The following is a 27401-nucleotide window of genomic DNA, read 5'->3' as shown; positions in this document are numbered from 1 at the left end:
TTGACATCGTGACGAAATGACTCCGCTACAACTTCGCGACGGAATGAGTCTACGAGAAATTTGTACCACGACGAAATGAGTCTGCTACAAATTTGTACCACGACGAAATGAGTCTGCGAGAAATTTGTACCGCGACGAAATGAGTTACGACAAATTTGTACAGCGACGAAATGAGTCTGCGGTAAATTTGTACCACGACGAAATGAGTCTACGACAAATATTTACACCGACTAAATGAGTCTGCAGTAAATTTGTACCGCGACAAAATGAGTCTGCGACAAATTTGTACCGCGACGGAATGAGTCTACGACAAATTTGTACAGCGACGAAATGAGTCTGCGACAAATTTGTACCGCGACAAAATGAGTCTGTGACAAATTTGTACCGCGACGAAATGAGTCTACGACAAATTTGTACAGCGACGAAATGAGTCTGCGGTAAATTTGTACACCGACGAAATGAGTCTGCAGTAAATTTGTACCGCGACAAAATGAGTCTGCGACAAATTTGTACCGCGACGGAATGAGTCTACGACAAATTTTTACAGTGACGAAATGAGTCTACGACAAATTTGTACCGCGACGGAATGAGTCTACGACAAATATTTACACCGACGAAATGAGTCTTCAGTAAATTTGTACCGCGACAAAATGAGTCTGCGACAAATTTGTACCGCGACGGAATGAGTCTACGACAAATTTGTACAGCGACGAAATTAGTCTGCGATAAATTTGTACAGCGACGAAATGAGTCTGCGGTAAATTTGTACCGCGACGGAATGAGTCTGTGACAAATTTGTATCGCGACAAATTGAACGCTACGAATTGTCACGTGACAAGTTGAGCGCGACGAATTGACATAGACCCACGCTGAAAACTCATAGCGAAACCCGGCTGCAGAAAATGCACCTTTGTAAAACTTCAGCTTTTGACTACCAGATGTCAGCCAAGTCTGTCACAGTTACTTGGAGTGATATGGAGGGCCAAACGCGGTTGAAAATGATGGCGGAAATCGATGGCTGCCGAGGGTTTTTGGGATCGAGGGCGCAATTGGTTGTGGTTATGGCGATGCGCTGTTGTCCATTGCGTTGTGAAGGTGAAGTCATGAGGAGAACCGCCGCTGTTTCAAGAAGGAATACGAGAAGTGATTCGGAGGCGAATTCGCATCGCCATTTTGGTATTTGTGGCTATCCGAGTCATTCAACTCGCGAGTATGGCGGAAGAAAATCTTGCCGATATTTGAAGGTAATGGCCGACTGTTAGATTTGTCGCAAAAAAAAAACAAAACATGTCTTTCTCTTTTTTTCTCTTGTTTACCGATAATTTTGGATGCTCAATGAGAGAAGATTATCTCGTGTATGAGAAGCAGGAGGGGGGGGAATGTTGCACCCACTCGCTATTCCCATTGATTGTGCTAGGCTTATTACCGAGTTGTTCTCGTTGGTAACCGATTTATAAATAGCTACTCGCCGACTTAAATGCGAGTAATATGAAATGTTTGATGGATTGATTCGGAGCGAGATACGAGCTGCGAGTTGCATCGGACTTTGCGTGCGTGTGCTCGAGAAATGTGAGCGCTCATCGGGAGCTCACTTGAGTTGGTAGTTTGGACAACATTTCATGATCCCAGTTGGAATTTTTTTTTATGTGTCATGATCTTGTGATTTTGAGAGCCTTAGGATGACTTGGAAGCATCTGAGGTGTCCTGTTAAAAAACACTAGAATCATTCTTTCTAGTGCTGGTATTTCAACTGGTCCCCCCCAACCTTAATTTTGTTTACAAACAACATAAGACTTAGTGGAGTCTTTCGAATTGCCATAGTTTTTTTTTTTAACGCCTAGTATGTGAATCGTTGAATTTGAGAATATGTGCTATTACCATGAGTTGTGTTCGATGGATTGATTCATACTCGAGATACAAGCAGTGAGTTGCTTGGGAGAACTCAATCCTCATCACAAACTCGCTTTAGATGGAAGCTTAAATAACATTTCACGATTCTAATAGAAATTTTTCATGTCATCTTGTCATTTCAGAGCTTCTAAGTCATCTGCTACCTCGGGTGTTTGGAAACATCAGAGTAAAAGGCCTACAGTGCTACAAATATTCAATCAATACAACTTGGCTCAGAATTTTAAATATAGGTGGCAGCACTATTAATATTCAACCAGACATGCACCTCATCCATATTCCTCTGTTCAATTTCTAACAAATAGGTACATGTTGGAATGTGTGTGTACATGTAGTGAACCGAACATTAAGTTCATTTCTGTATAATGTTGGTTACGTGTAGTGCTGCTATCAGTTTCCCTGACTATGAGTGAAGCGTAACGATTGAATGTTTATCGTTGTAGGCCTGTTGTTCTATGATGAGACTTTAATGGGGAGATCGGTGGATTGCAGCACTAAGAAATCTGACAATATTAGACTACATTCTATTCAGAATGTTCGGTGCATACACTTGTACTTCATGTACAACTTTGTTATTTGCCCACATGGCAATAGACCAGAGTTGTGCTTGGTTTAAAAAAAAAATCTGAAGAACATCAAAATCAATACTTATATTCCAACTAGTCTCCTTGCATTATTTACAAAAATAAATAAGAATAATGGCAATTATAATTCTTTGAGTTATCATTTTTAAACACCTAATACATGAATCGCTGATTTTATGAATATGTAATAGCGTTTGTTGTACCTTGAGTTACGAGATTAATTTGCTCTCATCAAAAAATGAACATTTTTATTTTAACTGGTGGAGTCTCAAATTTTTCCTATACTCATCTATAATATATTTTAAAATGGTTTGCACAAAACCGCCCGGCACCCTGTGCAAAACCAGCTGTCGCCCCCCCCCCCCCTCCCTAAGACGTTGATCCAGGGGATGTGTGCTAGTCACTACTGTCCCATTAAATATGGGACAAATTCATTCTCCTATATTATTGGGCTCTTGTGGGGCCCAATCCCATTGCCCTCCCCTGGTTGTGTGCCTGCCCAGCCCTTTCCAAGTTTACTTTAAAAGGACAAAGTTTCTTGAAATGAAAAAGAGGCGTTTCCTAAATGTGGCTCAGTGTGGCCGCATTTCACCAAGCCTAGTGTAGGCTTAGTATTCCTTAGTAGGCCAAGGTAGTGTCTAGCAGACTTTGACCTTATGCACCTGTTTCATTCTGGGCATCTTAAACTTAGATCTGTGAAACTCCGAAAAGGTGTTCAGTTGTGTATGTTAGGTCTGTTGGAATTTGTGTGTCCACACACATACGTTGCATTCAGGAGTGGCTCCAGATAAAATATTGATCTTTTTCGGGTATGCCTGGTGTTCGGAATGTTTTTGAGCCATGGGACGGATCAGAGACCTGGAGTGCCAAAGTGTATGGAACGCAGGAAAACATCTGATCTGCCCAAAATTTTATTCCACATAAAAATTCTCACGCAGCATCTGTTAATGCACTAATTAAACTCATTTATTTTCACCTAAAAATTTCTTAGCTCAATGTGTATAAATTCACAGAGTTTTAAAGTGTATTTTCAACCAAAACAAAGCTGACAGGACTTGATACCCAAAGCATTTTTTTTTTGCATGTTTGAATACAGCTTCAATTGAAAAACCATTGCATTATAAATGCTAGTAAATATACCATATCATAGTGCAAAAGTAAGAATTACTAAGTTTGACTAAGGATAAGTTACAGGAGTTTCTTAAGCATAATATACAAGCTAGCATTGTCAAATTAAATTACATTTTAGTCTTACAATTTAAAATTTTGATCTCTAAATATATTTCAATGTTATTCACAATGAGAGTATCCATAGCTGCCAAGTCTCCCGAATTTTTCGGGAATCTCCCGAATTTTAGCTTCATCGCTCGACCTCCCGAAAAGTTCTTAAATCTCCCGAATTTTTACGAAAACCACAAAAATCCCTAATTGTCCCTTAAAATTCCCTACTTCATTAAAAAAAATCCCCGCTTATAAAAACAATCCCTAAGGAATTTCTTGTGGGGCATGAAGCCTCTTTTTTTTCCCGTTTCGAAATGACGTCACACGTCGTAAATGGGGAAATTCCCTTTTTAAGGAAGTTTTACAAATCCTCTGATGGTAACAAGAAAGTTGTTTGTCTTATCGTGCAGGGAAATGGCTTAGCAGCCAATAGTCCTGGATAATAATTGAAGATTATAGTCACGCGCATGTGGTCAAAATTTCTTTTGTTATAACGTGCGATATAACAAAACACGAATACTGATAAGCAAAAACATACTTAATCAATTTTAAAGATACTTATTTCGATGAATTTCCTTTCATCAAACGTTCCAGAAGAGGGCCGACTTTTCCTTTTTGTACAAGTTGTGTTACGGACATAAACATCGGGCATGGAAAGACTGCCATCATCACTCGTGAAATGAAAAAAAAAACCATCAAGCAAGTGTCACAAAAAGTCAGTGTTATTCAAAAATTGACGGTGTTTTCCATCATCTTCGGATGATTTTGGGGTCATTCGCGCAGAATGTTTGTTCACAGCGTTTCTGATTGAACACAATATTTATTTTTACATCACTGAAGTTTTGGCCTCCAATTTCACTTGTTTTTTGCGTAGGAATTTTATTTCCAAGGGTTTAACTTCCATGTGTGTAAAATCCCTATTTTAATTTGACTTCAGTAGGGATTTTATTCCCTACGCTTTAACTTTTATGTTTGGAAAATCCCTATTTTATTTGGAAAAATCCCTATTGTATTTATTAGGGAATGGTTTTAGCATAAAATACGGGTTTGCGCGAAAATCTCCCGAATTTTCATTTTCAAAAGTTGGCAGCTATGGAGTATCGTTTAAGTATTGGTGATTATCTAGATAATTTAGTAATAACAAAAATCAACGTTACATATATGATTGTAAACATTTTTAAACACTTATCTGTTGTAAAAAGAGTACAGCAGATGGTTTATATCAATGCACATATATAAGCAGTTGAAGAAATTTTGGAAGATCAAGAACCATCTTGAATCGGAATGTCAAATCCTTCAATAGTTTTCCCTTCAGTGTTTATGCTATGCTGTATTCAAATTGTATATTTTATAGGAAAGAAACCATGTATATTTTGTGCAAAATAATTCTGTTACAATTCATATTGAATATTTATTCTTTGTATAACATAGTCACTTTAAACATTACATGTCGCTAATGTGTGTATTCCCAATGGGAATTTTTATATTGAAAAGCAATATTTGAGGTTTTTGCCAGTTTAAACCGTCAAAAACTGCCATGTGTCAAAAACCTGCCAACCCTGCCCCTCAGGTGCGATCACCATTCTTTTATGGCCAAATAATAATTTCTCCTTGTATAATAAAAGTATGTATTTCGAACCCCTCATTAATGGTCACCCTTCTTTTACGGACAAAATTTTTTGTTCCACCGGCGTCCGCAAAAAGAGGTTTTACTGTAATTAACTGTAATTTTTTCACATGCAAAATAGTGCTAGCTGAAATTAAAGAATGTTATATAAAAGTGTAATGTTTTCATATGTAACTATTTTAGAATTTTTCATACTAACGACATTTCTTTCAAAATTTTCAAGTATTGAGCTTCATATTCTATCGGTTTGCATCAATTCGAGGAAAAAAATTCTCGAATTCTTCAGATAATTTTTGTATATCTAAAAAAACTTGTCATGGTTGTTTGCAGGCATTTATTTATGGTGTGTAAAAAAAATCAAAACAGCATACTCTCTAGTGCTAGAGCCCTGTCAGTTTCCCCCATCCTGCTCTATTGGAACCATGATGTCAACTGATGGCAGTAGATTGGGAACAGCAGAGCAGAGGTCTTCAAGCTTTTTTTTAGTTGCAAGCACTGCCTGTACCCATCACCAAGAGAAGAGCACTCTCATGGCAAATTTGACATATGAATGCAGGAAATCCGGATGATCTCAATCCTTCAATGCGATTTATTCATGGTTTTTAATTTTTAATTGGAATGTTTATCAAGTGCTCATGAGCACGAAATCAGACATGAACATCGAGCATCTGGGTGTTTCAGGGAGCACGGGTTGAGATGCCTGTTGTAGATGGACAGTCATTGGTCAGCTATTCATCCACAATGCTGTGCGATACCTGAGCAAGACATGTCATGTGAAGCCTGTGGAAAAACAAACTTTCTAATTTATGCATACCTTTTCTGAATACATGGGTCGCTTTCATCTAGAGCTCTTACAATCTTGATGAGAATTCAATGGTGTGTTGAAGTTACCTGAAAGCTAGTAGTACCAGGGCCCTAACCTGGCAGGTGCAATAGGTGCACTTGCAAAGGGCTCACTTGGAAGGGAGGGGGGCAGAAGGGCCTGAATTCAAATTCTTGCACAGGGCCTACTTGGAGGGGGGGGCCCCAGAAGGGCCTAAATTCAAATTCTTGCACAGGGCACAGGACCCACTTGGAAGGGGGCCCAGAAGGGGGGGCTTAAATTCAAATTCTTGCACAGGAATGGTTAGCTATGGCCCTGTATAGCACAGATGAAAAGTGTTACTCTTATGCTTAACAATTTTCCTATCTCTAAGGCACTTATGTCTATTTGCGTTTAAATGGGTCTATAAGCGGGAAGGTTTTCTGATGAGAATTAATACTAAAGGTTGAAGATTTTGAACAGAAAGATTCTTTTCAAGTTCTCAAATGCTAAAAGTGTTTAAATTCTGTAGCAAATCATCTACAACTCACGAATAAACATGAAAATGTCAAAATAGGCATTTACGGCAGGAAAAATTCAAAAAGCATTTTTACGAAAAAAAAAGTTGAAAATAGGCATTTATGGCATTTTGCCTGAAAATCTGGTCTCTAGTAACGAGCCCTCAGCTGAATGGAAATGTTCTGCATGAAAATTTCCAGAATGTTTGCTACATGGATATATTTTTTTAAATTCTCAAAATTGTTCTGTGGCAGCACTGATAGTTCTCTGGTGCATGTCACAATTTTTAGTCTGCTGTGGTGATCATAGGTACCATGATGAATCGAGAAAATCAATTTCCTTTTCCACAGTTGTAGGCTTATGCGGAAGTTAACTTCATTCCTTGAGGCCATGTGTAAGGGTTCATTGTAATTGCAGTACTACGAGCTGTCCTATAAACGTTTATCACACATTTGCTGCCCAGTCTTTTGCTTTTCACTTTCCTTGTCATAGAAGAAATATACCATGTTCTAGTAGCTGATATAGAGGAGGTAAGAAAATGTAAAAAGCCCATCCATTAAGAAAATGTGTATTAGTGGCACAAGTGGATACAAGGTGGATTGAAAGAACACCCCTTCCCCCACCACAATGCACACCCTCTTGGAGATTTAGCTACTCGCTCGTGTATGTGCATGCAAGGAGGTGGCCTGTCCCCCCCCCCCCATTAATGTAAAGAAAAGGAAAAATATTAAATGAAAAAAAAATATATATAATCTTCATATATGCTGTTTTACTCAGCTTTTTGCAATGTAAAATGTTATCTTTTTAAGGTTATATTTAACTCAATGTTTTTCTCGCTCTTCAGTCCATCGGTGTGCCTTCCTCAAAAATCAGGCTCTGCATATATTCCTGTTAGGGGCCATTCAAGTATTACGTAAGCAGATGTTTAGCCATTTTTGACCCCCCCCCCCCCCTGTCAGCAAAATTTCGTCAGCAGCTTAGAATATTTCATATCTTCAAAAAGGGTGGTTGATGACGTAAGCAACCTTCGAACCCCCCCCCCCTCGTCAGCAAATCCAAAACCCCCTCGACGCTGACGTAATACTTGAATGACCCCTTACCACTATTTCAATTTATTTTATTTGTTGCAGAATGAATATAAAAAACATGAACCCATGTTTCAATTATATTAATAGGTTAATGCTATTTTTATTTCAGGTTGATTTGTCAAAAGATGCCATGCTTCACAACTTAGCGGCAGAATTTGATAAAAATTCTATGAAAAGGTTTCAAAGAAGTCCTCAGTTTCCCAGTAATATCAGTTGATTTCTTTTCAATGAACGGTAAGTGTTGGTAATTTTATTTCATTTTGACATGTTTTGTGTGTACATATAATTTATTCAGTGACATTCTTTTCACTTGTGCTCAGTGATATTTTTTCTACTTGTTTTAGGCATCCCAAGCTTAGCTGAGGCCGTAGCCTCGGTTGAGAATGACCATGGTCTTCTAGCAAAGCCATTGCATTTGCAGCGTCTTCATAGAGCTGTGAGATTGGAGCCTTTTTTGGATTATGTTGAATCTTTTTTCACTAAAACAGAAAGGTAATTTAAAAAAATAAATAAATTATAATCCAATTTATTGTGGAACTTTGGCTAACAAGCTTAATTCATTCCACCAACTTGCTCATTATCCGAATCGTTAATATATCAAATGAAACTTCCCATGGGAAATAATCAGAACTCAGGTAATTCGTCCCACAATTACTTATTCAAGTAAAAATGGCTAACAGAAACGGCAACCAATGTTACAACACAATAACAAATAATGCAATAAAATCTATATGTATAAAATTGATTTCCTGTGTGTGTGTTCTCTATACAAATCTACAATTTTTGATCAATTGTCACCAAACTTTACATATATACCAAATGGGACCTGACTTGAACAATAGGCTACTTTAAAAGTTTGTCAGAGCAAGGCAAATGCCCGAAAAGGGCAAAAAAACTGTCGGGCAACAATGGTTTTTTTGGCCTCAACAATCACTTTCGGAACGTTTACTTTGGTTGTGTTTCCCTAGCAATGCATTTCAGACATATGTGCCTTTACAAAATGGTTTATTAGTTCTTTAATGCTGCCAGTATATGTATAATAGTTTACGCCTTTATAATGGCTTGCCACTTTTTCAATCCTCCCAGTAATAAGGCTGTTTGAATAGACATCATAATCATCATCAGCATCACTTAAGGTCAGGCAAAAGATGATACCCATAGAAATCTGTTAAAATTGCTGATTTTAACTGTAGAAATGCAGAAATTTAGTGTGGTTTTCTGCCACATCAATACTTTAAAAAATTGAATTCTAGATTGTTTTGAAATATGGAGTTTGTTAGTGATATGGAGCCCAGAAAATTAAATATAAAGTAATTAGCTGGACCTACTTTCGAGTTTGATATCCATGCAATAACATTGATTTCAACTTTTTATTTGTATCTTTTCAAGCATGAAAATGAATGTCTCCGTATTGTCTTTTAATATTCAACTGCATAAATTCATGTAGTTTAGGTTGTTTTAAAATTAATTATGGGCCCGTAAAGAAATTCCATTTCTTTAACGAAGCATTTTTTGAAGCAGAAACAGGCAGATGGATAACTTGAACTTCAGAAGGGGGAGGGGACAAAATACCTACTACCCCTTGAAAAAGGAAAAAAATATATTCTTTTCTACTTTTCTTTAAATCTAGATTTGTTTATTTCATGAGTCATGCAGGAATTTGCCATATTGATTAACTTAGACAAGGTTTGTATGTTCTCAAAGAAAGGAGGAGATATCACGCGATCCAAAAAATCTCATTGAAGAAAGCCCAGGCAACGCCTGGTATTATAGCTAGTATATTATACAATAATACCATAAATAAACATACAATATGATAAATAAGATTACAAATTAACTACAATCTGAACTACAAGAGAGAGGAGGAATATTTATATATAATCTCGTTTAGAACGATTTATGGACTCTGTTGTTTGAAACCATTATTTTTGTTTGACTTTGAAAAAGAACCTATCCAATGACACTTTCTTTTCCCTTTGTTTTTAGGATTTTTTAGAAATGGGAACTTGCATTGTTTTTGGACAGATTCATTTCCTCGCTTTGCTACAGTTATTTGTTTGGTTCTGTTTTATTAAATTTTGCAGATATCTGAATTCTATACATCTTTTCAATCTCATTTGAAAAGTCAGGGACTTATCATTTCTCTCTTCCCTAGACGAGATATCGTTCATAAAATTTTGCATACAAAGGAAAGTACATCTAATGTTAACTCCTGGCCATGTTCTACCACCAGTCCTCGAATGTCATCCTCATACACCTCCAGTCCCATGGTCTTTCCCCAAGGACACAACCTCTTTGACAAATGTTGGCTCCTAGTCATGAGCCAGCCCCTCCAAAGTTAAGTTCAATAATATAATCAGACCACAGTTTTCCCAAACAGAATTTAAAAACTAAGAGCGCACACACACACATGGTTACAATGCTGCATTTAGTTTCGTATCGTAAACAGTCATGTTTGCACGTGTATTCATTTTTCAAGTGAGGCATGCTAATTAACCCGCCCCCCTAAAGAAGGAGGGGTTCTTTAAAAGGTGTTGTGAGAGCCTAGAGAAAATATTACCCACAATTCCACAGTACGCGTGTGAATGAAAGCAGAAAACTGTCAGCTCAGTTGTGATTACATGGAAATAAATAATTGAAGCCCAAAATGTTTGCTCCTAATGTAAATCATTGGTCGTTAACCAAGTCAAAATTTGTCCACAATTTTTACTTGTTATGTGAATTACTTGTCATCCAAATTGCTTGTTAACCGAAGTTCCACTGTATAACTAAACCTATTTTTTTGTTCTGTTTCTAAACTAATTTGTGTAAGAGGGTTAGAGACAGAACTGAGATGCCAGTTCATCATGGCTAAACATAATACAGGGATACAGGCATCAGTGCAAAAGAACAAGGGAAAAAAACATAAGTGAGAAAGGTGTATAAGTAATAGCATTATTATGCTATTATTTATACACCTTTGACTGTCTTTGACCGGGAGTGCAGAAAACGATCTTATAACTGAGAGAAACATATAAGTGAGGGATCACTGTATTTGATTTTTTTCTCTTAAACTTTTTGTGCTTACCAACTAGTATTCAATTTAATAGAATATTCTGAATCAATAGAATATTCTTAGAATTTATTGCATTAAAATTTTCTTATATTAAAATGTTTTCACCCGGTTTTGCATTTTCAGTGATCCTGATGGCGGTGGACCAAGCAATGCAGAAGTTGATTTCAGTCCAGATGTTTTGCGGGAAGCATTTAGATCAACAATCGGTATGTATATAGGTTATGCAAAACTCTAAATTGGCAGATAAATGTATTTTTTACTGAAAAATTTGTTAATTTCTCTTCCCCCTTCCATTAAAAAATAATTTTAACAATTTTTTTTATAAAACAGCAGTTTTGTTATATAGAGGCTTGCTTTATTGTGTGTATTATCTATACTTAAAAAGAAATAAAACTTTTTCTTTATTGGTTTTGAATATTTTTTCTGTTCATGAGTATTGAATTAGGGTTAATCAATTACAAAAGATGGGTGGAGCACAGTGGTGGGCCTAAGCAGAAATTGACATTGCTTATGCATTGGTTATTTTCTTTAAAAACTTAGATGAATAAATTTGTTTTCAAGTTTTGGAAATTAAATCCGATTTCTCGTGGTTTTTATTTTTTGTTTTAATTTTTTTTTTGAATCTGACTGATATATATATGTATGTGGGTGCCTGCTTGAAATTTTTTTTCACTGAAATCAAAATAATTGTTGCATTATATTCATTTATCATTTTTTTCAGAAGAAAAATCAGATAGACCTCAGCTGTATAATTTTAGCAAGGTCAAAAAGAACAGAGAATGGCTGAAGGTAAACTTTGGGATTTGAATTCTGGCTTTATACATTTTTTTATTCATGTTTACTGAAAAGTAGTATTCATTTTAAATATGTGTTTTCAGTCACATTTTGTATTTAATGCAAGTTAATAGAGCAAATACATTTGACATCTAACCTATTTTTTAGCTATTTTAAACTTTTGTGAAAAAAAATTCTTATATTTTTAGTAACAAGATAAGAGATGTTTTAAGGAGCATTTATCTCTTCCTTTCTGAATTTATCCTGGGTTTGAAACGGGGGGAAATTAAGAGCATATTGTTAAGCTCATATTTTTTCACGCAATGCAATTGGCATGTAATTTTTCTTTAAAATTGAAACCTTTTCAAAGATTCACCTGTGAAGTCTGCTTTCTGCAAATATAATGAAAATGTGTTGTCTTTTTCTTTCTTTCTTTCTAATTTCTTTTTTTTTTTTAATTTTTCTTTCTAATGAAAGAAATCTAAATTAGCTCTTTACTCTACAGGAAATTGTTCATTGATTTAAATATCTTACTTTCAACAATGTGCATAAATACACCAGTATATTTCAATTACTGTTGTAATGCCTGTGATCTTTTTTCGACTTCTTATATTCTAAAAACGTTTGTTCAGATATGTTAGTAATAAAAACCAAATGTTGGTGAAAATATTTCTTCTATATTGTTTTTTTTTTTACTAAATATTCCTCCTGATTTATAATCGGCTTGTACATGCCAAAATATTGAACTCTCTGGTATACTTCTGACCCGATTTTACCAGTTTCAGAAGATTTAAATGTGCTGTTTTAAATAAGTTATTGTAAATTATTGCTATGCTAAACAAGATTTCATATGAGTTTGTTGACCTCTCCTTTTTAAGGATGTTTTGCTAAGCAGTGATTCAGAAGATACACTGGACTCTAGTGGGACTGATGACTCTGCTCCTATCACAGAAGAAGATGTGCAAGATATGTTGAAGCTTCACAAACTCAAAAAGTCGGCTCAGGCCGAATTTCACTCTAATCCAGAGGTTAATGATTTTTAAATTTATTGTTGTCATATTCTCCATTTAAAACTTCCCTGGATGATTTAATTTTATATGGAAACACAAATTTTATAAATCGATTGTTGTCTAGTGGCATTTCTTCACAATTTCACAATGTATTATTCACAATTTCATTCTGTTAGTATAGTGAAACCTGTCTTGAACGGAACCAAAAGATGGGGTTGCATTGATGGTTAGTGGTCTGGTTTGCACCTCTTAAAATGTAAACCTATCTAAAACAGAAACATTAGTTCAGCCTCTTGTCGTTCAGTTTCATACAGGCTTCTCTGTAGTTTAAAACTAGCATTTTTTGTTATGCTTCAGAATTTTTTTGCTTTAGAAACAGTTAAAATATTTAAAGTAAAATTATTTGATTTATATGTACTGATTGATATTGGAGGGAAGAGTATTTCATTGAGATATATGTTAATCTACTTTTTGATTTCAGCTGAAGCAGTACCAGTACTACAGCACTGGTTTGCTGTCAAACTGTGATAAATTTCATGATCATCAAAAATCTATTTTGGGAAACAAGAAAAAAGAAAAACCTACAGAGAAGAAAAGGGGTATGTCATTGTGCATAATTCACCATTGCTCATACTTAGAACTGTGTGTGTATATATATATATATATATGGGATTAATTAAAGAATATTTACAATCAAATTTTTAACGACAGTCAGGCTTCGGTACTCTATAGTTTCAAGACGTCTTAAATTTGCCACTAATCTCATTTTGAAGAGCATAAAAAATCTTGGGATATGTGCTGAGCTTGCCACACCATCTGCAATAAAATAAGCTACCTCTGAGGACTTCGTTAGTTATTAAGTGTGTTTGCTCTGCACTTAGTGGATGGCTCAGTTAGTTCTCTAACCAATTACTGATGAGTAGTGGGGTGCAATTTCACAGCATTCAAATATACTCAAGCAACGTTGTTTGAGTGGGAAAAAAGGTTGAACTGTCTCGTACAGTGTGGAAGTCAAAAAGGGTGAGGGAGACTGAAATTCAAAAGGGAATGGTGGGGGAGAGGCAGTACCCAGATGTTAAGAAAAGGAGCTAGTACAGAAATTTGGGAAGTAGTAGAAAAACTGAAAAGGTTAAAAACAGCATACATTCATAAAATAGCAAGCCACTGGGTAGAAAATAAGAAAAGTGTAGGAAGAGATAGACTTTTCATAAAAAGGACAGAAAATTGGATGAAGGCATTTATTGCTTAATAACTTCAACATTATCACATTTTGTCCATCAAGTCTTAAAAACATAGACATGGCGTGTAAATATATCTCAAAATATTCAAAAACATAAGTTATGGACAGGTAATTCCTTAGTCCCCCCTCACTCCCTGAAAAGCACAGCATGATTGCTCCTCCCCACTCAGCTTGCTGGAGTTTTGTTGTCATTTCATATTAAGAGGCTAGGAAAGGCTTACGCACTTATACGATACAATATTTCAAAAACAGTTCAGGTTATACCAACACACATTAATTTTTTTTTGTTTTGAAGGAAAGTAGAAGACTGAGAAAAATCAGTTGTCAAGTAAACATATGACAATGTTCACCTGTATAAATGTATGAGGTGTGATCAAATGTGAAACGAGTTATTTTATTAAGATGAATCACATGATAAAAGATGCAGTTGAATCAAAGTAATTTGTCTATAAGAGCCCTAGTGTTTCTTTTAAAAGAAATAGCTATAGTTATAGGAAAGTGTATCTCATTAATAAGGCAAAAGAATTTGTCTTCATGAAAATGAGACAGGTTGCTTTTTCGTGCAGGTGGATACAGAGGGAGGGCAGTAGGGGCAGTGCCCTCCTTCGGTTCACTATACACAGCTGCTCAGTAATTTGCACCCCCCTCCCTCTTTCATAGAGCTTGTATCCACTTATGCTCCTTCGGTTATTCAGTTGCAGTGACTGTGATCACTATTTAACATTTTTGTTAATGGTTACATAATTGAACGCCATGATGTCACATTTGTTTCATGAAGTATTTCATGTACTATACAAAACCCATGAAAGATTTCATTTTTAAGATTTCTGAACATTTTGTGTTTGGTTAATGATGGTTGAATTATTTTCATAGATTAACTTATTTTAAAAATGTATTTGTTTGTAATTATAATGTTGATATTTCATTTGATTTTCAGCAAAAGTGAAGAAAATCAAAGAAGAGAATTCTGGTATGAGAGATACACAGGTAATTATTTTTTTTGTACCCTGATGTATGATTTTCATATTCTGTAGCAATCATTCCCAACTTTTTTGACTTGTAGAGCCCTTTTTAGAATCAATTTTTATGAAGGAGCATTTAGGAGGGGCCACATATTTTTTATTTACTGAAAACACAAATTTATTTTATTTTCCTGGAGTGGCAGCTGAGCCCTAAGTGTTCCGTGGAGCACAGGTTGGGAACCATTGTTCTAAAGTGATAAAATTTAAGTAGTTTTGTGATTTCATAGTTCCACTGGCATTTTAATGGGAATTTTTATAATTTCACTTATGAATTTTTTCATTTATTATTTCAATGTTTTTTAAATCAACTTTCTCATTAATCATTTTTAAAATATTTTCAGGATGGACCACAGTCTTCATCTAGAAAAAAAGGTCAAAAACTGGATGGGACTTCCGATGGAGTGACTCATCAAAGGCAAACCAAAAAGAAAAGTGCAGCTTCGCATGAAGCTGTCATGACAATGAAACGCAGGCGTCTCTGGGTTGCTTTGTCCAAAAAAGAAATGCCTAGGGTAAATTTCCATTTATTTATCATGCAAATGATTTTGGTTTCATAAAGTATATTAGTTGATAAAATCTGAACAAAGAAAATCGGGTAGTAGGAATGAATAAATGCCAGAATTGTGCCACTGGATTTATCATACTGCCAAGATCTCTTCCAGCCCGGCTTCGTGGCAGAGCCTGGAACACTTTATTTGAGTCAAAAAATAATTAAAAACATACAAAAATTTTTACAACATATTTGTCCTGGAGAATTGGGTACTGTTGAGATTAATCAATTTTGTGGTGATAACAGAAAATATGGGGTTGAGAGTTGAAGAAAAGGAGGTAGAAGCAACATTTTTTTACTTTAAAAAAAAAAATAAAACACATGTTATATATATATGCATATATACATAAACTTTGGAAATTTTCTGGTTATTAAATCACATATTTTATGTTGAAATAAAGTTAATAATTCTGAAACCAGAGTAAGTGTTCAAAACTATTTCTTTTGGACTTGATATTTTTTTCAAAAAGTATGCAATAACACGATGTAAATAAATGTAGGAATTATCAATTTTCACCACTTGATAAATTTTATACAGTATTTAATAACCATAACAAACCAATCTTGTTCTGATTAAAAATTGAACTATAAAATATTAATAAAACTTTACTTAGATTTTATTTTAGGATTTTAGTTTTGTATTTTTATAGGGAAATTTTTCAAAATAAATTTTATTTTTCTGACAGGCAGTGAAACAAAGCCTAGCAGCTCGTAAAGAAGTTTTGACTTCAACTAAAAGGGTAAATAATTTCATAGGTTTTTTAAAATTCATTGTTTTTTAATATCTTTACATGTTTTTTGGTTTTTTTCATTCTAGAAAATTCAAAAGTATCTGTTTGATGTTATAATTCAGTTATATCATTCTTTTTGTTTTTGTTTTTATTTGAATTGGTTGAGAATGAGAGATTATTATTTTGTGCCGACTAAGAGATGGAACGAATATTCGGCCACTATGCAGTATACGACCTATTTGGGTCTTTTGTCAAATATTTGGTTTGGCCGAATAATACTAAAGTATTCGGCCGAATATCTGTGTAAATCTAAGGACAACAAACTAATTTTAAAAAAATACATTAATTGGGATTTTCCTATAAATTAAAAATCTACTGATTATATTTTATTGAGTGATGTATATCCATTTCTGTGAAAGATGTTATGAAGTGTGAATTTTTAGGATAAGAAAAACATGAAACTGAAAATATAATCCTACTTTGATAAAGTGAAAGGGAGCATGAATTACACAAGTTCACTAACTCAAGGATATACCCAGACAAGATATGTAGTTAGCTACTGAAAGGGACAAACAGCATCAAATAAGGGAAAAATAAGAAAATAAGTCGTAAATTTCATGCCCTACTAGTTGAAAGTGAATAATGGTCAACATGCTTTTAATTAGATATATAATTGGTAAACAGTGTTGGAAAAAAGTTGATTCCATAAGTAATATTAAAATGCAATATATGATCATTAAATTTTGTCAGTATCATGACAATGAAAGTCTTTCAATTGCCGGTTGTTTAAATATTTATTTAAATAATAAATTGCATAATTATTAATTAATTCAGTTGCCATTTTTTAAAACATTTATTTAAAAAATTGCATAGTTAAAATTCAATCATTTAAAATTACGAATAATTTTATTTTTAATTAAAAACATCAGTTTTATTCATAATTGTGATGAATTTTAAGGAAATTGGTGTCTGGCCGCTGAATATTCAGTATTTAGCCAAAACTTTAGCAGAATATTTGGTATCTGGTTAAATCACTTTGTCCCATCTCTAGTGCTGACTAAGAGCCTGTTTTGCTGCACATAATTAATTTACACATTTTTAATCTATTTTTATGTATATCAAGTTGCTCGGCAGTCTTAATGATTTTGGTAGCACTTCTAAAACATAACACATTTTTTAACAATCATTTTTACTTTAAGTACACATATGATACACAGCACATTCTTTCATTAATCAGTTCATCATGTATTCCTCAGAGGAATACTTGTATAGAGTTCACCTCGACATAGTACTGGAAATGGTTAAAATCATGTCAGGAAGAAAAGAACCAAAAATATGGCTTTTAGTAGAATGTTTTGATCACGTAACCATGAATTTTTCCAGAAATGTAAATAGTCTAATTGCTTTAGTTGATAAGACTTTTCACTATTATTCACACACCATAATATTTCTACTCTTTTTTTCTGCTTAAAATAATACTCAGATTTTTATGTATTTACTTTTCATAGTGTTTTTAATGCTTATTCTGTCTAGAAATCGGTTGTAATTTTTATTTTGGAAACTTTTACCTTGTATCAAAAAAATTAAAAAAATGGGAACTATGGAATACTTTTTACTATATAAAAAAATCAAGATTTTATCAATTTTGTGAAGACTACTTTTGAATTGTACCTCAACTATAAAAGAGGTCCTAAATCCATAAATTGTAATTTGGATACAATTTGATGTTGCAGCTAGCTCAAGCTTGTCAAAGAGAAGTGCGAAAGTCAGCCCTGCTTTCTCAAAAGAATACCAAAGATGTTCCCAGCCGTGCAAGGCGTCTGACTAAAGAGATGCTCCTCTATTGGAAAAGATACGAGAAAGTTGAGAAAGAACACAGAAAAAAGGCAGAGAAAGAGGCTCAGGAGCAACTGAGAATGGATATTGAATTACGTGAGGTAATCTTACACATTGTTTACTTATACTTTGAGATAAAATTTATGTATTTGATAATGCATTCTATAGGTTTATGCAGCGGTTCTCAACCTTTTTTGACTCGTGGAGCCCTTTTTTGCACATAATTTTTATGGCAGAACCTTGTAGGCCTCTCTTATTTACTTATCTATCAAATTTACTGATTCGTTTCATTTTCCTGGAGTCTCCGCAGAACACCGGTTGAGAACCACTGGGTTTATGCAATCATGAGGATGTTATATGCTTTAGTTTCCATGGATTGTGATTTGATTTAGCAGCTAAATTGAATATAAAATGCATTTTTGAATCAGTGTAATCAGCTACAATTCTACTGGGTTTTCTTCTAAGGTAGTGTAGATAATATTTTCAACAGTTTGGAAAGACTTATTGTAGTTTGAGAGCAATCTTTTTTAAAAAATGTTATGTTTAAATATGTCTAATTTGCAGGTTTATTTAGGAAATATAATTTTGCAGAATTTCTAAAGAAGCTAAAGTATCTTAAGTGCATATATTCACATCTGTTGTTAATATGAATGCCTGGTGTTGGTGCACTGTAATTTCCTGCATATAATCACACATAAGAATTTCACTACCTTGAGAAAGAAAACATTCACAGCAAATACCATATAATCTTCATGTATAAATTTCATTCATCAATAACAAAATCCTGATTAATAAGAGGTTTGTTTATCATGTTTTGTTTTTTTTAATTTTGATTTCTCTAGTCATTTATGCACCATCTGAAAATTTTAAGGAATATTTTATTTTCAAAAATATATATATTTCTATTCTAACCTCTCAGGAGAAAAAATGGATTTTCTTTGCAATGATTTTCTAATCTGCACTTAAAAATTATAATGTACAATTTGCAGATTATTTGCAGAAAACGAAATTTTCGTGAATAAAAAAAGCTGAAATTTGAGAGTATATAAAATAAAAGACTTGTTGTCATTTATTATAGGCTAAAAGGCAGCAGAGGAAGCTGAATTTTTTAATAACTCAGACAGAACTGTATGCTCATTTCATGAGTCGTAAGATTCGGGGTTTACAAGATGCACAAGAGCAGCAAATTCTTTCCCAGTTGGATGAGCCACCAGTTGAAACCTCTTCGAGCTCTTTGATAAATGGGGCTGATGATTATGGTATGGCATCAAGCATTATTTTTCAAATTGAAATTGTTTTTTGTGCTCTTGAAAATTGTTCTATTTCATTGTTTGAAAGTACTGTATTTTTTTTCATCAAATGTTGCATTTACATATTGATGAATTTATTCTTTAAGATTGTGGACAGATGAAGTCTTTAGCTTTGAAACATGCTGAAGAAGCATACAAGGCTCATGTAGCTCAGGTAAATGATGCTTTGCAATTTATAAGAAATACAATTTTACAATTTACTTTTTTGTCTTTTATATTAAATTTTCATTTTAAATATATTTTCAATTTTTCTTCAATAGACTGTTGCATTTGACTCATCTTTGCCACCAGAGGTGAAAATTGAACCAATGGATGCCAGTGAAATGTGTATGTTTTTATTCATATTAAATTGAATATTCATGTAGATGTTTGATTAAATATTTTGACCTTCATTTTGTTTCTAGAGCTAAATTTAATGAAATGTAATAAATTGGTATGATTCACTATACCTGACGTACATTTTTTTTCTAATGCATCAATCATAGAAAAGGACCCCAGTAAACCCATATGGTCATTTTTATTTGTTGAAATTTATCTTATTCCAGTTGATGCACAGCTAAGGTTGTCTACTCCTAGTATTGAGACTGAAGAACACCCACAGCCTTCCATGTTCGTTGGGAAATTAAAAACATATCAACTCAAGGTAAAATCATATTTAGTACTTGTCAGTGAGAATGCACTGCTATTGTAAAATCTCTTTTTTTACCCTTTCAAACTGCCAATCTGTTTATACTAGGCTAGGACAAATTAGCTCCCTAATAGGATAATCAGTGTTATTTTACCCTAGTATATATTATCATTAATTTTTATCAATATGATATTCGCTTTTGTTGGAAAAATGGTTCTCTCTCTCATTGAAAAATCCAGTCTTACCAAAATATTTTTCATATTTTGATTCTTCGAAAAGAAAGCCAACTTCATCACCAATTGTAAAACTGGATCAAAATTTGTTTGAAATTACTCTTTTACAAAGAGAGGAACAGATCACTGACATCATATTGTCAGTGTGCGTGCAAAATGTCATATGCAAACTGCTATTTTCGAGACAAAAACTGGCTGGCTTGTGTGCAAAGGACAATTTGTAATAATGCTATAGCTGATGTTCTGAAACATTCAATTATTCATAACTTTTGTCGAAGCTTTTAGTGGCATAAAAAATTGAGAATTTTGATGTGACATTTTGCATGCACACAAATGTTATCAGCCCCTTATCTTTTATTTAGAGCTTTCTATTAGTCTTGTTTTCATTCGTCTTTTTTTGCTCCTCAATAACTGGTCTCTAACCAGAAACTTCAATTTTTTATCCTCATTTTTGCTATGTATCTAAATTCTCTGTAATGTCTAATCTGCAGTGTCTAATATTTAAAGTTTTTATCCTATAACCTTGTCATATTTTGGCTTTTTTAGGGCATGAACTGGCTTTATAGTTTGTATGATAAAGGTATAAATGGCATTCTGGCAGATGAAATGGGACTTGGAAAGACTGTTCAAACAATTGCTTTTCTTGCCACTCTTGTTAAGGTGAGACAAATTTGTCATTGGTACTATTTGAGTTTGTTTCCCCCCCCCCATATGTTTGTTGGGTATTAATATTTCAGTTTTTTTGCAAGACATACTTACTCTTAATATTTTTCAGGTGCAGGGTATTTGGGGACCCTTTCTTGTAATTGCTCCTGCATCTACTCTTCATAATTGGCAGCAAGAGTTTACCAAGTTTGTGCCTAACTTCAAGGTGAACCATCCATTTTTGTTTTTTGCATGCATTCAATTAAAAAATAATCAACTAACATTTTCATATAACCACCAATTATAGTAGAAACAATGGATGACTTTATACCGTAGTCTAATGTTTAAAAAACTCGCCAAAATTAAAAAAAACACTGGGTGATCATAAATTGCAGAAGTACTTGAAAATAAAACACAAAGCTGTAAGAGATAAAGAATGTACATTAAGTAGAAGACATTTGTAGTATGTCTTAGGTATTAAGAGAAAGGGATAGATGGGATATCACTCCACACATACATAGCTTCTGGGAACTCTGCAAATGTATAACAGATGGAAACAGTTATGCAACAAGTCCTGCATTTATTGTATTGTTATCTTTAGGAAAGACAGACATGCATTTCGTCAATGTGTAGAGCTCAAAATCTGAAATTCTTAGTAAAACTTGAGTGATTAAATGGCATGTTTCATTCAAGGTCATACTATATGAGTTGTCATAACTGAGGTCATTGTAACAGAGTTTGACTGTTTTCCTAAATAACTTAATTTATTACATGGAACAATTACTGAACCTGATAATTTCTAGTCTAAAAGTCGTAATGCTTTTATTTACACTATAGGTATTACCATATTGGGGCAATACTGGAGACAGAAAGGTTTTGAGAAAGTTCTGGAGTCAAAAAGACCTTCATACAGAAAATGCTTCTTTTCATGTCTTGATCACAAGTTATCAGCTAGTTGTTCAAGATGTTAAGTATTTTCAGAGAATCAAGTGGCAATACATGGTTTTAGATGAGGCCCAGGCAATAAAAAGCACTTCAAGGTGAGGATGCTAAAGTTGATACATATTTCCATGTTTATCAACTAAATGTTAAATTTCAAGAAAGTATAGGAATACTATTGGTATTTTTTGAGGTATTTTGCTGACATTAGTCATATCTTAACTCTTTAATACTCATGCTCAAGTGTGAATTGCTTACCTTAAAAACGTGTGCTGTTTGTTAGCTGGCACATAAACTGAACCTGTGTAAGTACTTAGCTCTAGCTATGCTCATTAATTTCATGTGTAATTAGCACACGTTACCTTTAGTTGTCATGTAGTCAAATATTGAGAGTTTTTGCTGTATTAGAAATCTATGTCTGAAAATTGAAATTCAGACCATATTTTTAGTTTTTAAAGAATATTTTTATCCTTCAATATTTTTAATAATGCACATTTCATGTATTTTAGTGTGGCATAGAAACATTCATGTTCAGTTATAAAATTAAATTCTGATGTCGATTGTACAATATTTTTTTTAGTGTTCGGTGGAAAATTCTGTTGGCTTTCAACTGTCGAAATAGGCTTCTTCTGACAGGAACTCCTATTCAAAATAGTATGGCAGAGGTAAAAAGTTTTTCTTTCGGCTAAGTATGGGCAGGGTTGGTAAAAAACCCCGTTTTTTTTAAAAAAAACAAAAAAAAACCGGGGTTTTTTGGTTTAAACCAGTTTTTTTTGTTTTATATAGTATTAACATTAAAAACAATGAAATTTCTGAAAAATCATTCAAACTTCTAATAATTAACTGAAATAAAATGTTTATTAATGTAATTAACACTATTCCCATGCTAATTAATCAATAAATATTTATTACATTTTAACAAAAACCAACCTTTGCAATTTAATTATTTTTTGCTTAACTCAATGGATTACTACTGTGTGTTTGAAAATTCTTTCAATGTTGTTATTAATCATATAATATATAAAGGTTTTTCTTCAGTTACTTTCAGTATACTTAATTAGGAAGCTATTTTGCAAAAACTATAATAAAAATTAGTTGAATACAATGTATTTAATGAAGCATAAATAATGCAGATTAATTAGCAATGATTTACGATATACAGGGTGAAACTAAGGTTCTGATTTCAAAACACTGTAAAAAAAGAACGATTGTCAGAATTACTTGTAAATTGACATGAATATTCCTGAAAAAATACAATTTTATTTGGTAAAGGGGGAAAAAAATACTTAAAAATGTAAAATTAATGACATCATCCAACATGTGAGAAATTTGCTTGCAGAATGGAAACAATAGCCAGTCATGGCAGAATGATACCTTAATTATAGCATTTCACGATTTCATAATTCATGGAAACATCACAAAATGAAGTAATTGAACAAATAACTACAACTTACTTAAGAAATGTTACATATGTTGATGCCGCGTGTTCTGGCTATGAGGTTGAAAGCACAAAAATTCTTGTTCAAAAACAGAATCAGAGTATGCAATGGTCATAATGTGGATGTGCTTGCAGCATGTGCTCAGCTTTATTAAACCGAACGCCCCCCCCCCCCCCCCGGGTTCATATCCCTGAGGAACTTCTAACATATAGGGAATGTGCTGGAGATTGCAATTCACCAAAGTTTGCAATCTGACCACTGTTCATAACATTTTGAGGTACCCCCACAGCCAGAAGTTGCAAGGGTTAAGTGGCATCCTGTCAAAATGGGTCTTCAGCAGCTGCTTTGCTGGTATTACAATATGCATCTTGATAGAAGTGCTATCCACACACTGATGCTGTGGAAGTGCCGAAATGATGTGGCTGCACAAAATAGATTATACTACTGGCCAAGTACAGCATCATCTACTTGCACATTTTGCACTTTTTTCTTTTGCGAAAGAAACTTCCATTGCTTCAGGAGTATCCATGCAAATTTTCAAGTCATTCTGATCAGTACTTATTGTATAGTTTTGGAGAATCAAAACTTAAACTATAATCCCCCTATATATAGCTGATTATTTTTCACAAATCTGTTACTACTATACAGTAGAACCTTGATTAACTGGGCTTAACAGTGTGTGTGTGAAAGTATAAAAAAAACAACTATTGAATATTAAGACTGGGAGATATACAGTAGGAGATGTGCTACTTCTTATGGGAAAGAAAATGAAAATGTATGTGGGGTAATGTACTACTAATACAAATACAACGCCACAACAGGCAAAATGCCCAACGAGGTGGCTGATAAAAAGATGCCCATAAAAATATGGTTGTCATATATTTAAAAAAAAAAAAAAACAGCAACCCAATTAAAAATGCAGTTAACACAAATTATAAACAATATATACACATGATAAAATATTATACAATGCCCATAAAGAATACTTATGATTGTCTTATTCTAGCTTCTCGATTTACCCCAACATGTTTATCGTACTTCTTTTTAAACGTGTCAATTGTGTTACAATTTACTACCTCCGGGGGTAAGCTATTCCATTTATTAACAACCCTATTAGAGAAAAATTCCCTGGAACACCATAACCTTGCATTGTCCCTCACCAATCGATACCGGTGTCCCCTTGTAAAAGCAGTCGATTGGCGGTGTACTAAAAGTTCATGGTCCATCCTCTCCATCCCATTGAAAATGTTGAACACTTCGATCATATCTCCTCGACACCTGCGTTCATCCAATGTGAACATATTCAAAAAATGAAGTCTCTCTTCATAACTCAAGCCCTGTGTGCCAATAAGGACACACGTAGCTCTTCTCTGCACCCCTTCAACCAAGTCTGTCCCTCTGTAGGTATGGTCTCCAAAACCTTACAGCATACTCCAGTCCAGGACGAACTAAGCCTCGAAAAAGCGGAAGAATGACTTTAGGAGAACGCGAAGAGACCTTTTTGAAAATGAGACCAAGCATTCTATTCGTTTTTTTGACCACCGCTGAACAATGTTCAGAAAACCTAAGTTGCTCGTCAATGAGAATTCCCAAATCGGTGACCCTAGTTGAATCGGGGATAGTGACACCATTCAACTCGTAAGAGAACCGTGGGTTGTTCGAACCAAAATGAGCGACCATGCACTTATCTACGCTAAACGTCATGCTCCATTCATTTGCCCATGCTGCAATCCTGTTTAAGTTGGTCTGAAGCAACTCCCTATCGCTTTCATTCCCGATTACCCCCATTAGCTTCACATCATCTGCGAATTTGCTAGTAATCCCATCGATACCCTGATCGAGTTTATTGATAAAAAGTGAAAAAAGTATGGGGCCAAGGACACTTCCTTGAGGAACTCCACTTGTGACGTCTGTCCAACCAGAGAATTCCCCGTTCACCATAACTCGTTGCGACCTATCTCTTAACCACGATTCTATCCAATTCAGCAAGTTGCCCCCAATTCCAATCTCATGTAAACGCTTCAAGAGTTTGCCATGTTGGACCCAATCGAATACTAGTACACTAGTCTTTGTCCTTTAAGGACAGCTGGTGTCTTTATTGGATTATATTACCACCTGCCCCCTAACATGATGGTGTCACTACTGTAGCTGCTTCTTTGTGAAGGTGTGAAGGAAAAAAAACCCCTGAGATAATAAACCACTACATTTAGATGTATGACGCAATCCTTATTCATGAATTTGCTAAAGATAGAGCATCAGAACGTAGCCAAAGGTTAGAAAATGTTGTAAGAATGAGAAATTTTGGCTTTTATATATAACTTTTAATAACTAAGATACTTCATATGAAAAATATATATATATATTCTGGCCACTTTTATGAGACTTTTTGAAAAAAACCACTTATAAAATCTTATGTCAGTTAAAGATATACCATCAGAATGTACCCCAAGGATATAAAATGTGGTAAAAATGAAACATTTTGGCTAATAATGAACCAATATGATATTTTTCAATGAAAAAAAGGATATTTAGGCAACTTTTATTTGATTTTTTGAAAAAAACCAAAGTGGTTTTTTTAAATTATATTAACATATATAATTTAATATAATATATGTTAATAATATTTAATTACCACTTATGATAACGTTAATTATATTAACGTTATCATAAGTGGTTTTTTTAAAAAAACCACCTGGTTAAAACCAAGGTTTAAACCAAACAACCCTGAGTATGGGTATATTAAGTGTGAATTGAATTAAAACTGCTTTATGGAATTAAATTCAGCAAAAACTTGTCTAACTACAAATATTTGTATTTTAAAATACTCGCATATAACCGTTAGATAACCCCCTATTATCCCCCATTACCCTTTAGATAATTAAATAACTTTTTGCCTATTATTAAGATGTTCAAGTTTATAAGTTATATTTTAGATACGTAAATATATTACGGAAAATCAAGTAACAAAAGATGGAGTAATCAATTGATAAAGCAATCGATTAGTATAATTTTTTGAATTCAGTTTGGTAACATACAAAACTGAGATATCACAAGAATACTAATAACATTTTATAGATAATATTATAACATTGATAAAAAAAATAAATAATATTTTTATGGTAAATTTAAGTGTGAAACTGTATCCACTAAAAAAAAGGAATTCAACTTGTTTATGAAAATTTATATTTGAGCTTATTGTCAAATCTTCCAACTTTTTGATTGTGTATTAGCAAGTATATATGTTTCTTATGTTTATAAACATTTACTTTAGCTGTGGGCCCTTCTGCATTTTATCATGCCAACCTTGTTTGATTCCCACGAAGAATTCAATGAGTGGTTTTCTAAGGACATAGAGAGCCATGCTGAGAATAAATCTGTAATTGATGAAAGTAAGTGCTGATTTTTAATAATTAGTGCACCAAAATGTGAGACATTATATTTAAAATAATGAATATAAAGGCTCATTGCTGTATAGAAAGTTATTTTTCTTGTCACATTTTCTTTGGTTTTTTCTTCTAATGGCATAGCTCAATGAAAAACTTTCTCATTGAATGAAAAATATGAATTTTTTGAGTTGAATGAGTTTTCATGGCTGTCATTCAATGAGCAAGAATCTCTTAGAATAATGGGCCATTGCTTGAGTTTCAGTATTGGCTTAATGTTTTATCTAAACTGGTGATTGGTGTCAAGGGATATTAGATGAAATCTCTGAATGTAATCAGAGGCATTGATACTTTAACTTTTCGTGGTGTGCTGTAAATGGCCAATCCTTGTAGATAAGGACCACTCAAGCTGAATTTTCTGAAAATGTTTTTTTCCTCCCACATTTCAGTCAGTTAATACCAGTTGTAAGAATGTTGATTCCATTCTGTTTGGTGCATGCATTTTCATTTAATATCTTATGATGCTAACTGCTGGTGTTTGAGTATTTGCTCTAGATTTCTCAAACTCACTGTGGTTTCCCCCTTAGCTATAGAAAGAGCCTATTAGTTTGTTTTTGTTTTTTTTGGTTGAAACTTATTATAAATTGTTTTCTAATTTTATTCTATTTTAGAGCACTTATCAAGACTTCATAAAATTCTAAAGCCATTCATGCTAAGGCGTGTTAAAAAAGATGTTGAAAATGAGCTTTCAGATAAGGTATGACATGTTTTATACAATAGTTGGGTAATAAATAGAATTAAGTTTTAAAACAGAAAAACTTGCACAAGCTACCTTTGTAAGAGTCACCTTAAGTCAT

At 33.7% G+C, this 27401-nt stretch overlaps 1 protein-coding gene across 1 annotated transcript in view; it reads left to right on the top strand.

The window, feature by feature from the left end:
* Window positions 1-1001: 1001 nt before the first annotated feature.
* Window positions 1002-27401, top strand: part of Ino80 (chromatin-remodeling ATPase INO80) — a 54375-nt gene continuing 27975 nt past the window's right edge. Inside the window, exons 1-21 of the mRNA XM_089245787.1 lie at window positions 1002-1244; window positions 7859-7983; window positions 8094-8241; window positions 10928-11010; window positions 11526-11593; window positions 12457-12606; window positions 13070-13187; window positions 14766-14815; window positions 15192-15362; window positions 16087-16140; window positions 17865-18068; window positions 19046-19226; window positions 19364-19431; window positions 19538-19604; window positions 19823-19920; window positions 20685-20798; window positions 20914-21009; window positions 21621-21823; window positions 22303-22387; window positions 26433-26550; window positions 27216-27301. Of these exons, the coding sequence (XP_089101913.1) occupies window positions 7977-7983; window positions 8094-8241; window positions 10928-11010; window positions 11526-11593; window positions 12457-12606; window positions 13070-13187; window positions 14766-14815; window positions 15192-15362; window positions 16087-16140; window positions 17865-18068; window positions 19046-19226; window positions 19364-19431; window positions 19538-19604; window positions 19823-19920; window positions 20685-20798; window positions 20914-21009; window positions 21621-21823; window positions 22303-22387; window positions 26433-26550; window positions 27216-27301 (2169 nt within the window). The 5' untranslated portion in view covers window positions 1002-1244; window positions 7859-7976. The remainder of the gene's footprint in view (window positions 1245-7858; window positions 7984-8093; window positions 8242-10927; window positions 11011-11525; window positions 11594-12456; window positions 12607-13069; window positions 13188-14765; window positions 14816-15191; window positions 15363-16086; window positions 16141-17864; window positions 18069-19045; window positions 19227-19363; window positions 19432-19537; window positions 19605-19822; window positions 19921-20684; window positions 20799-20913; window positions 21010-21620; window positions 21824-22302; window positions 22388-26432; window positions 26551-27215; window positions 27302-27401) is intronic.

The sequence above is a fragment of the Pholcus phalangioides genome, unplaced genomic scaffold, assembly GCF_987345545.1.
Source record: "Pholcus phalangioides strain wild (caught in Gottingen) unplaced genomic scaffold, Ppha-v1.0 ptg000016l_1, whole genome shotgun sequence".
Taxonomy (NCBI): Eukaryota; Metazoa; Arthropoda; class Arachnida; order Araneae; family Pholcidae; genus Pholcus; species Pholcus phalangioides.
This window is presented reverse-complemented; position numbering and strand designations above follow the sequence as displayed.